The 12,904-nt window shown below is 42.7% G+C and overlaps 1 protein-coding gene across 8 annotated transcripts in view; it reads left to right on the top strand.

The window, feature by feature from the left end:
- Positions 1–12,904, top strand: part of ccdc30 (coiled-coil domain containing 30) — a 158,648-nt gene that overhangs the window by 125,747 nt on the left and 19,997 nt on the right. For all 8 annotated transcript variants that reach the window (XM_043675686.1, XM_043675692.1, XM_043675693.1 and 5 more), the window contains 2 exons: positions 6,351–6,472; positions 9,039–9,180. In XM_043675686.1, coding sequence (XP_043531621.1) covers positions 6,351–6,472; positions 9,039–9,180 — 264 coding nt within the window. The remainder of the gene's footprint in view (positions 1–6,350; positions 6,473–9,038; positions 9,181–12,904) is intronic.

The following is a 12,904-nucleotide window of genomic DNA, read 5'->3' on the forward strand; positions in this document are numbered from 1 at the left end:
GCCTAGGAACCCTCCAACCACAAGGGATGAACTCGGATTTCTCCAGTTTCCTCATTTCCCCTCCCCCCACCTTGTTTCAGTCGAATCCCTCGAACTCAGCACCTCCTTCGTAACCTGCAATCTTCTTCCTGACCTCTCCGCCCCCACCCCCACTCAGGCCTATCAACCTCACCTTAACCTCCTTCCACCTATCGCATTTCCAACGCCCCTCTCCCAAGTCCCTCCTCCCTACCTTTTATCTTAGCCTGCTGGACACACTTTCCTCATTCCTGAAGAAAGGCTCATGCCCGAAACGTCGATTCTCCTGTTCCTTGGATGCTGCCTGACCTGCCGCGCTTTTCCAGCAACACATTTTCAATCCTGGATGAATCGACAGGCATTGTTGTGAAACTAATAAACTGCTCTGGAGATTTGTTCACCTCATTCTCCAAGCTGTAAATTTGCTAGTCTCCCTAATTCCCAAGCAAAATTTTCGATCTGGAGGAAACAAATGACAAGTCACCCATAAGATGCATTATATTATGCGCAATACAACAGAACAATGAAAAACAAGGTCTGGATTTTACAGGATCTTGGAACATACTTGTGAGAAGACGAAAAATCAGGTGTGAGGGTGGCATACCTGTTATTTCCCACTGCCCTTGGTATTTACCAGTGATGTGGAGGGTTCTGGTGAAGCTTCTGCATTCCCTACCTGAGACTAGCTGAAGCCCATAAGTAACCAAATGAAGGAGGGCACTACCACATGGGAACATGGGAAGATTGTCAAGTATATCTTGGTAGTTCCATAGAGTCATACAGCATTGGAAACAAGCCCTCATTCTTGATGAAGGCCTCTGGCCTGAAACATCGATTTTCCTGCTCCTGAGATGCTGTCTGACCTGTTATGCTTTTCCAGCAACACGCTCTCAACTCTGATCTCCAACATCTGCAGACCTCGCTGTCTCCCATGGAAACAAACCCTTCAGTCCAACTCATCGACACCAATCAAACATCCCAGTCTGACTGAGGCCCATTTGCCAGCATTTAGTCCGTATCACTCTAAACCCTTCCCATTCATATAACCATCCAGATGCCTTTTAAATGTTGTAATTGTACCAGCCTTCACCACTTCCTCTGGCAGCTCACTCTATTCATGTACCATCCTTTGCATGAAGGACGTTCCTACCCTTAGGAACCTCTCACCTTAAATCTATGCCCTCTAGCTCCCACCTTAGGAAAAAGTCCTTAGCTATTGACCCTATCCATGCCCCTCATGATTTCATACACCTCTATAAAGTCACTCCTCAGCCTCCATGCTCCAGGGAAAAAAGCCCCAGCCTATTCAGCCCTATAGCTCAAATCGTCCAATCCTGGCAACATCCTTGTAAATCTTTCCTGCACCCTCTCAAGTTTAACAATATCCTTCTCATAGAAGTGCAACCAGAATTGTACGTGGTATTCCAAAAATGGCCTCACCAATGTTCTGTACAGCCACAACATAATGTCCCAACTCCTATACTCAATGTTCTGACGAATGAAGGCAAGCATGCCAAATGCCTTCTTCATCTGCCTGTCTACCTGCAACCCCACTTTCAAGGAGCCATGCACCTGCATCTCTAAATCTCGTTTTTCTGCAAGATTCCTCACTGCCAAGTGTGTAAGTCCTGCCCTGGTCTGCCTTACCAAGATACAACACCTCACACTTATCTAAATTAAACTCCATCTGCCTCTGCTTGGCCCCTTAGCCCATACAATCAAGGTCCCATTCTACTCTGAGATAATCTTCTTCACTGTCCACTGCACCACCTATTTTGGTGTCATTTGCAAACTTACTAACTCTGATGGACAAAGGCAAGATGTCCAGTGAACTTGGAGCTGGACCTGAGCGTTGGTGGTGAGGCAGATGGTGAGTCCACAGTGGGACCTGGAGGATGGCAATGAGGGGGATGATGAGTCTGGAGTAGGACTGTAGAATCAGCATAGAGGAGGTGGCCAGTGGAGGGGTGAGTACAGGGACCCAGTATCAGTTGCTACATCAGGGGTTTCGGCATTGAAATGATTTCGGCCCAGCATTCGACAGCCCAAGAATCCTTTGGGCAGTTTTTGCAACAGTGAAGTCTTGCAGTCTGGGATTCCAGAGGCCCAATAAGGGATGGCCTGCTTCGGCAGCGGCTTTTGGCCCAGTATTCCACCAGCCCGCATGATGACCTTGCAGCAGTACAAACCCAGGAACCAGGAATTAAACTAAGATAGACTTTGGCTTAGTTCTTTTTAAAAAATTTTTTCTTATCTATGCCTTCTGTTATTATTGTAGGTCCTGTGTGGTTTGGCGACTCAAACACTTTTCACTGTACAAATTTTTGTAATGAGTATTTTAAAAATGATTATTCTATTCTATCATATATTCGCATCCAAATCATTTGTATAAATGACAAAAATGCAGTGGACACAGCACCAATGCTTGTGGCACACCGTTAGTCACAGGCCCGTAGCCCGAAAAGCAATTCTCTATTACCAAGCTGTCTCTCCAATCTTCAAGCCAATTTTGTATCCAATTGGCTAGCTCCTACTGGATCCATGTTATCAAACCTTACTAACCAGTCTGCCATGCAGAATCTTGTCAAATGCTTTGCTGAAGTCCATATAAACAAGGTCCACTGCTCTGCTTTCATCAGTCTTCTTTGTCGCTTCTTCAAAGAACTCAGTCAGGTTAATGAGATATGATTTCCCACATACAAAGCCATGTTGACTATCCCTAATCAATCCTTGCCTTTCCAAATGCACGTGAATCCTGTCCCTTAGAATCCCCTCCAACAATGTACCCACCACTGACTTAAAGCTGACCAGTCGATAGTTCCCTGACCTTTCCTTACAGTTTTCCTTAAATAATGACACCACATGAGCCAACTTACAGTCTTCTAAAACCTCACCCATGAGTATCAATGATACAAATATCTCACCAAGGGGCCTAGCAATCCCTTCCCTAGCTTCACCTGATCAGGTGCCAGGGATTTATCGATGTTTATGTATTATAAGACCTCCAGCATCTCTTCTTAGAACAAAGAACAAAGAAAATTACAGCACAGGAACAGGTCCTTTGGCCCTCCAAGCCTGCACCGATTCCAGATCCTCTATCTATGACCGTCACCTATTTTCTAAGGGTCTGTATCCCTTTGCTGCCTGCCGATTCATGTATCTGTCTAGATACATCTTAAATCTTGCTATCATGCCCACCCCTACAACCTCCACAAGCAATATGTTCCAGGTACCCACCACCCTCTGTGTAAAGAACTTTCCACATATATCTCCCCTAAACTTTTCCCCTCTCACTTTGAACACGTGACCCTATCCATCCTGTCTATACCTCTAGTGATTTTGTAGACCTCAATCAGGTCCCCCCTCAATCTCTGTCTTTCTAATGAAAATAATCCTAAACTACTCAACCTCGCTTTATAGCTAACGCCCTCCATACCAGGCAACATCCTGGTGAATCTCCTCTGATCCCTCTCGAAAGCAACCACATCCTTTTGGTAATATGGCCACCAGACCATTGCAGTATTCCATATGTGGCTGAACCAAAGCCTTATACAACTGTAACATAACCTGCCAACTCTTGTACTCAATATCCCATCCGATGAAGGAAAGCATGCCATATGCCTTCTTGACCGCTCTATTGACCTGCGTTGCCACCTTCAGGGAACAATGGACCTGAACACCCAGTACAGGGTGTTCTCTGTACATCAATTTTCCCCAGGACTTTTCCACTTACTGTATAGTTCTCTCTTGAATTGGATCTTTCAAAATGCATCACCTCGCATTTGCCCAGATCGAACTCCATCTGCCATTTCTCTGCCCAACTCTCCAATCTAACTATATTCTGCTGTATTCTCTGACAGTCCCCTTCACTATCTGCTACTCCACCAATCTTAGTGTCATCTGCAAACTTGCTTATCAGACTACCTATACCTTCCTCCAAATCTTTTATGTATATCACAAAAAACGTGGTCCCAGCACGGATCCCTGTGGAACACCACTGGTTGCAGATTTCCATTTTGAGAAAGTCCCTTCCACTACTACTCTCTGTCACCTTGTTACCCAGCCAGTTCTCTATCCATCTAGCTAGTACACTCTGGACCTCCTGCAACTATACATTCTCCATCAGCCTACCATGGGGAATCTTACTAAATGCCTTACTGAAGTCCATGTATATGACATCTACACCCCTTCCCTTATCAATCAACTTTGTCACTTCCTCAAAAAATTCTATTAGGTTTGTAAGACATGATCTTCCCTGCACAAAACCATGTTGCCTATTACTGATAAGCCCGTTTTCTTACAAGTGAGACTAGATCCTATCCCTCAGTATCTTCGCCAGCAGCTTCCTTACCACTGACATCAGGCTCACCGGTCTGTAATTACCTGGATTATCCCTGCTATCCCTCTTAAACCAGGGGACAACATTAGCAATTTTTCAATCCTCCGGGACTTCACCTGTGTTCAAGGATGCTGCAAAGATATCTGTTAAGGCCCCTGCTATTTCCTTTCTCGCTTCCTCAGTAACCTGGGATCGATCCCACCGGATGTGGGGACTTGTCCACCTTAATGCTTTTTAGAATACCCAGCACTTCCTCCCTCCTTATGCCAACTTGACCTAGAATAATCAAACATTTATCCCTAACCTCAACATCAATGATGCCCCTCTCCTCAATGAATACCGATGCAAAGCACTCATTAAGAATCTCACCCATTTTCTCCTACTCCTTTGTCATAATGCATAACTTTCCTCCTTTGTCCTTGAGTTGGGTCAGCCTTTTCACTAGTTACCCTCTTGATCCTTATATATGAATAAAAGGCTTTGGAGTTTTCCTTAACCCTGTTTGCTAAAGATATCTCATGACCCCTTTTGTAGCCCTCTTAATTCCTCATTTCATGTTGGTCCTACATTCCCAATATTCTTATCAAGCTTCGTCTGTCTTCAGTCACCTAGACTTTATGTATGCTTCCTTTTTCCTTTGAACTAGTCTCACAATTTCACCTGTTATCCATGCTTCCCTAATCTTGCTATTTCTATCCCTTATTTTCACAGGAACATATCTCCTGAACTCTAATCAACGTCAATTTAAAAGTCTCCCACATATCAAATGTGGATTTACTTTCAAATAGTTGCTCCTAATCTACATTCCCCAGCTCCTGCCGAATTTTGGTATAGTTGGCCTTCCCCCAATTTAGCACTATTCCTTTAGGACCACGCTCGTCTTTGTCCATGAGTATTTTAAAACTTACGGAATTGTGATCACTATGCCCAAAGTAATCCCCTCCTGAAACTTCAACCACCTGGCCAGGCTCATTTCCCAACACCAGATCCAGTATGGCCCCTTCCCGAGTTGGACTATTTACATATTGCTCTAGAAAACCCTCCTGAATGCTCCTTACAAATTCTGCTCCACCTAGACTTCTAACACAAAGTGAATCCCAGTCAATATTGGGAAAATTAAAATCTCCTATCACCACCGCCCTGTTGCTCCTTCATCTTTCCATAATCTGTTCACATATTTATACCTCTACCTCTTCTGTAATATGAACTCTTTTCAAGACATCAATATTTATTTCACCAAGTTCTTTAGCTTCTATGTCATTCTCCACAGTAAATACTGATATGAAATATTTATTTAATATCTCCGCCATCTCCTGTGGTTCCACACATAGACCACCATGTTGATCTTTAAGGGACCCTATTCTCTCCCTAGTTACAGTTTTGTTTTTAATGTACTTATAAAATCTTTTTGGATTCTCCTTAACTCTACTAGCCAAAGCTATGTCATATCCCCTTTTTGCTGTCCCGATCATGATGGTAACCCTCCTGATTAAGCACCCTGTGGCCACAGAGGGGCACTTCCTTAGAAGTAGTTCCCTATGCCCTCACCTTTCTTGGCTTGCCTGGTCCATGTGAGCTGAACCCTATTTACCAATATTTCAGGTCTGCTCCATGATTGTTGGTTCTTTCTGGTTGCAGTCCCTGCAGAGCCATCACTTCCAGAGGTGCTGCTGGGACTGAATAGCTCCCAGCTTTCCAATTGGCCAGCTTTCCATTTGGAGATAGAAGTTTATCCCTTAAACGGATGGGTGACCCAGTAGCAGACAGTTAACCGAAGAAGGCATGTAAAATTGGATTGAGTTTCCATAATTGGTCAAGATAGAGTTCCTCATGAATTTCTGGTCAGTGGATGGGCACATCATTGCACTGTGAAATACCAGCCCCTTCTCATTTTTTTAAAATTAAGAATAATTATTTGGTGCTTTCCAAAGGAAACTATATTATATTTCATCTTAAACTGTAAAGCTGCTAATATAAGCTGTTTTCCAATTAGAATCTCAGTAATCAAAAGGCTAATAAGAAATTGATGGATGAAATTTGTACGCACAAACAAGAGATAGAGAAACTTAAGGAAGAGCTGCAGAACATGTTACAACAATTGGATTCACAAGTCAGGTGAGTAAACGGATAATTTGTCAGGGGTGGTAGGGAGTACATAGGAACTAATGGGGAATGAGCCCAGCCTTGGCACCTGTTATGTGATAAGAAAGTTTAGACAGTTATTTCTCTGTACTGGCTACCGATTTATAGTTGTGAAAATGTTGTTGGTCTCAGTAGCAGCAACTGGACCAGTAATTCTCAATTGTGAAGCGAGTTGCCTTTCCTGTCCAATCAGAGAGGGTAAATGGAGAGGGCTTAATTACACCTTTCTTAATTTAATTGAACATATTGCAATAAAAACTGTGGGAAATTATGCAGGATGTCTTGGTTTACATCCTAAGAGGTAAGTTTTCTCTATTTGGTAACTCCTCTGTGAAATGCATTAGGGAAAATCCTAATCAGTTCATTAGTGGGCATAGACAACAAAATGTTGATTGCAGATCAGGCAGATCTATGGTGTAAAGAATGAAGAAAAAAGCACTAATATTGTAAGGTTGGCTCCTGAGGTTAGAGCTAAGACATGTTATTCATGCACTCAGGCAAAATAGAGAAAGCTGAGCTCCAAAGAATCACAGCAGCAAATAAACAATTGTACATGCACTAGATGTTAAATGTCAGAAATACTTTATTTCTGACTTTCTTCAATTGGGAGAGATCCATAGCAACTAGCAGTTTGACCTTACCTGCAGCTGAACAAAATACCAGGGAATCTTCCAGCAAAAGGGAACATTAATCTTTACCATTGCCTTGTTACATTTTCACAAGACTAACAAAGTGTTTGTGCAGGCAATAGCAGCATCTCAGTTATCAAGTAGTGCTGATTCTGAAGTCAAAGTTGATGCTGAATATCAGTATATACAGTAAAGCAAATTTCAAAGTAAATATGCGTCATAGATTATAAGTATACAACGTTATTAGGTACACATTTTCCATGGCTTCTGAACTGTGATATTTCTCTTGCATTATTTTCTTAAGTGTAGTTTTGGCATTCTGTTACTCTACACTGCAGGTGGCCTGAACAATTGGTATCCCTAACCAACATCACTTAAATGTGTTGTCTGTTCACCATGTAATTGCTGGTTGTTATGCTGGCTGTGTACAGATTAGCTTCTCTGTTTGCTTACATTAAAATAGTATCATATCTCAACATTGGAACACTAAATACACAAGAGGAGGAGTGGGTCCTTTCCACCGTTATGTGGAGGTGCCAGTGTTGGACTGGGGTGGACAAAGTTAAAAATCACATGACACCAGGTTATAGACCAACAGGTTTATTTGGAAGTGCAAGCTTTGGAAGCGGTGCTCCTTCATCAGGTAGCTAGTGGAGCAGGGTTAAAGGACTCAGAATTTATAGTAAAAGATCAAAGTGTCATATGACTGATGCGATATATTGAATAAACCTAGATTGCTGTTAAGCATTTAATCACTTAGAATGGGTTGCAGGTTTCAATTCATTAATATGTAAATCCAGAACTTCTTTCAAGTCACATTCCTAAGATAACTTAAGGTTTTATTAAAAAAGGTGACATCTCAGCTCAGACAATGCATTAAAGGTATAAGGTTAGAGTCTGTCTGTATACCAACCTTAGAGGCATAGAGATGTACAGCATGGAAACAGACCCTTTGGTCCTTGAGTCAGACCAGTTCTACTTCAAAAATAGGAATTTGTAAAATATCACATGGGCTGACTGTCTACAGCTTGTGTGCTTTTTGAACAAAATCAAATGTATCTGCAAATGCAAATTCACCCCATAGACTTACATGTGTCTGTGCATGCGTATGAGATGGGGGAAGAGAGAGAGAAAAAGAAAGAGAAAGAGTGTGTGCGCATGCGCGCGCGTATGGGTGTGGCGGAGTATATGCCTGTGAAATGGTGTGGGGGTATAAGGGTGTCTAAAAGAGTGTGTGTGTGTGTGTGTGTGTGTGAGACAGGGTCTGTGTGAGTGTATGAGTGTGATCGTGTGCAAGAATGTGTGTGTATAGTGTAGTGGGGTCACCTGTGTGTCACTTGAACCCAAGGTCCCAGTTGAGGCCATTCTCATGAGTACCAAACGTAGCTATCAGCCTCTGCTCATCGACTCTGCATTGTTACGTATTCTGAAATCTGCCTTAGAGTACGGTCACCTGATGTTCCGAGGCCGAATGTCCTTGATCGCTGAAGTGTTCCCCATTGTTGCACAGTGTCCATTCATTCGTTGTCGTAGCATCTGCTTGGTCTTGCCAATGTACCATGCCTCAGGGCATCCTTGCCTTCCACCATTGAAATTGTTGCACACATTTCTCCACAATATTTTGTTACAGAGATGGTGGACAGGAATAAGATTAAGAGGAAATGTTTTCTAAGCCAACAATCTGCACATTCTTTTGAAGCAAGGCAATTAGGCGATAGTGTCTGTTAAAAATCCTCCAGAGAATTCTACTCAGATTAAGAAAAGCGTTGTGCAAGAGAAAGGCAAGAGCTGCACAATATAAACCTATATCTCAATTTCTCAAGGAATATTACTGGCTCTGAAACACTTTGGGATCTTGAGGCTATGAAAGGTGTGAAATAAAACCAAGATTTGTTTTTCTTTCTTACCAGATTGTATAATGAGAAACAGATGAGACACAAACAGAAGCTGCGCAAAGCTAAAGAGATCTTTATCCGTGAAGTGATGCTGCGAGATGGTAAAATAAAACACTTGGAAAGTGAGATCAAATTGATGAAAAACCTAATGGATAAGGTCAGTTTATTTACTTGTAAATCAAGAGTTATGTTCAAGCCATGCTCCACCCATTGAGCATGTATCACTGCAGTAATAAAGGAGAACTGCATTTTCATAAATGCCATTTTTTACATAGGGAGCAGAAAGTCAGGCAGTATCCACGGAGAGAAAGCAAGCTAACGTTTTGAGTCCAGATGACTCTTCAGCAGAGCTAAAGTGAAGTGTGCAAGGAGCAGCATTTATTTAATTGGGGTGAGGAGGGGTGAAGTTGGCTGGAGTGGTGATAGCTCAGATGAGGTGATCAGGATGTGAGAATGGCAATGGTATGTCTAACTGCCAGACTGGAAAGAACAGGCAGTCCCACTGGAGGGGAAGGAGGGGAAGGACATGGTGACAGAGAATGTAACAAGCAAAGCTAAAAGAAAGGGATGGAATGGGTTCACAATTTGAAGGTCTTGGACTCAATATTGAGTCCAGAAGATTGTAAAATGCCTAGTTTGAAGATAAGGTGTTGCTCCTTCAGGGTTTTCTGTGACTCACTGGAGCACTGCAGTATGCCGAGGACAGACAAATGGGGTGTGAGCAGGACGCTGTGTTAAAATGACCGTCTACGGGAAGTCAGGGTCTTGCTTGTACACGAACCAGAGGTGTACCACAAAGCCGCCACCCCGTCTGCATTTGGTTTCTCCAGTGTAGAGTAAGGTATATTGAGTACAGCGAATACAATACATAAGACTGGTGAGGGTACAGGTGAAATGCTGCTTTACCTGGGAAGACTGTTCAGTCAGATGGTGAGTCAGGAGGAGGTAAAGTGTCACTAATGCGTGTTTCCAGTCATAACTGGACATATTTTCCATAGTAGAAGTCTTTGAATAGTTGCAGCATTTATTTTCCTCTCAATGATCCAGTATAATTTATTTCAAGCTTGCCTAATAAAGATAATCTGTATTCCATTGTGGACTCCTGCACATATACACTCTGAGATGATTAATTGCAGACCTGGAGGTATTCCAGAACTGAAGGCCTAGTCATTCCCATACTGAATGACACCAGTTCCTCATCACTCCTCCCACCTGATGGTCATTTCTTCCTGACCTCCTCCCATTTGTCTCCGTGGCAGGCCTGCTCTTCAAGCAGGAAGTGGCCTGGAATCTTGGCCAAAGAATATGAATTATTGACATTATAAGTCATGGAGTCATACAACATGGCAACCAACCTTACGGCCGAACTCGTCAGTGCCAACCAGATTTCCTAAACTGAACTAGTCCCATTTGCCTACATTTGGCTTGAATATCTCTAAATTTTTATATCCGTGTGCCTGTCCAATGTCTTTTAAGTGTTGCAAGTGTACCTGCCTCTATCACTTCCTTTGGCAGCTTGTTCCATATACGCACCACCCTCTGTGTGAAAAAGTTGCCATCAGGTCCCTTTTGAATCTTTCCCCTCTCACCTTAAACTTATGCCCTCTCATTTTGGACTCTTCTACTCTGGGACAAAGTCCTTGGCTATTCACCTTATCCATGCCCTTCGTGATTTTATAAACCCGTATAAGGTCTCCCCTCAGCCTCCTAATGCTCCAGGGCAAAATGTCCGAACATTTTGAACATAACTCTTGATTTACAAGTAAAATATTCAGCTTCTCCTCATAATTCAAACCTTCCAGTCTCGGTAACTTCCTTGTAAATCTTTTTCACACCCTTTCCAGTTTAGTAACATCCTTCCTATAGCAAGGTGACCAGAACTGTATGGAGTACTCTGAATGTGGCCTTACCAATGTGTTGTACAGCTGTAACATATTGTCCCAACTTCTGTACTTAGTGCTCTGACTGATGAAGGCAAGATGTGGAAGTGCCAGTGTTGGACTGGGATAGACAAAGTTAAAAATCACACAACATCAAGTTACAGTGCAACAGGTTTATTCGGAAATGCAAGCTTTCAGAGCGCTGCTCCTTCGTCAGGTAGCCCTGAGCTACTGGACAAAGAGCAGCTCTCTGAAAGCTTGTAATTCCAAATAAAACTGTTGGAATATAACTTGGTGTTGTGTGATTTTTAACTGATGAAGGCAAGCATGCCAAATGCCTCCTTCACCACCTTGTCTACTTATGATGCCACTTGTGAACTAGATACATGGTTTGACAACACTTCACAGGCCCTTTCCATTAATTATGTAAATCCTGCCCTAGTTTGTCTTACCAAAACGCAACACCTCGCACTTATCTGGATTAACCTCCAGCTGCCATTGCTCAGCCCTGTTAATCAAGATCCCGTTATATTCTTGGATAACTTTCTTCACTGTCTACTATACTAACAATTTTGGTGTCATCAAAAAACTTACTAACCGTGTCTCCTATATTCTCATCCAAATCATTGAACAACAGGGGACCCAACACCAATTCTTGCAGCACACCACTGGTCACAGGCCTCCAGTCTGAAAAACAACCCTCCACCACTATCCTTTGCCTCCTACTGTCAAGAAAAATTTGTATCTGATTGTCTAGCTCTCCCTGGATCCCATGTAATCTAACCCTACTAATCAGTCTACCATGCAGTACCTTGTTGAAGGCCTTGCTAAAGTCCATGTAGACAATGTGTACTGCTCTGCCTTCACCATCTTCTTGGTCACCTCTTCAAAAAACTCAATCAAATTTGTGAAAAATTATTTTCCATAAACAAAGCCATGCTGACTATCCTTAACCAGTCCTTGCCTTTCCAAATGCATGTAGATCCCACCCCTCCAACAACTTGTCCAAATCTGACATTAGTCTCACTGGCCTGTAGTTTCCTGGCTTTTCCTTTCAGTGTTTCTTAAATAATGGCACAATATTAGCCACCCTCCAATCTTCTGGCACCTCACCTGTGGCTGTAGACGATACAAATATCTCTGTCAGGGTTCATGCATTTTTTTCCCTAGCTTCCCACAATGTCCTGGGATACACTTGATCAGGTCCCAGGGATTTATCTACCTTTATTTTTTAACACCTCCAGCATTTACTCTTTTGTAAGACGGGCTGTTTTCAAAAACATCACTGTTTACTTCCCTGAGTTCCCGGGCTTCCATGTCATTCTCCATCAACTTTCTCCTTCATCTGATGGAGGAGCAGCACTCCAAAAGCTTCAAATTAAAAATAAATCTGTTGGACCATAACCTGGAGTCGAGTGACTTCTGATTTTGTCCATCCCAGTCCAACACCGGCATCTCTGCCTCATTTCTCCATGGTAAATACAGATGAGAAATATTCATTCAAGATCTCGCCCATCTCCTATATTTCCCCACACGAAGATGGCCTCATTGATCTTTCAGGAACCTTATTCTCTCCCTAGTAACCATTTTTCGCTTAATATACTTGTAGAATCTCTTTGGAGTCTCCTTTACCCTATCTGCCAAAGCTATCTCATGCACTGCTTTTCCCTCCTGTTTCCCTCTTAAGTGTAGTCCTACACCCCCTATACTCCATGAAGGATTCACTTGATCCCAGCTATCTATACCTGACATAAGCTTCCTTCCTGTGAGGCAGCAATAGAGATTATGTGGATAAACTTAACACAGAGACGGGCACTTCACCTTGCACTCCAGCCAAGTGTGAAGAAAGCACTTGTCACTACATTGCCCTCTAGAAACAGAAGTCTTCACAAGGGGCAAACATGAGAGAGGAATTGGGATTCTAGTGAGTTCTACTTAGCCAATGATTGCTGTATGGAAGTCTCCAAGGCATGTAGAGAATTCAGATTGACAGGCTACCCG

Source organism: Chiloscyllium plagiosum, chromosome 34 (genome assembly GCF_004010195.1).
Source record: "Chiloscyllium plagiosum isolate BGI_BamShark_2017 chromosome 34, ASM401019v2, whole genome shotgun sequence".
NCBI lineage: Eukaryota > Metazoa > Chordata > Chondrichthyes > Orectolobiformes > Hemiscylliidae > Chiloscyllium > Chiloscyllium plagiosum.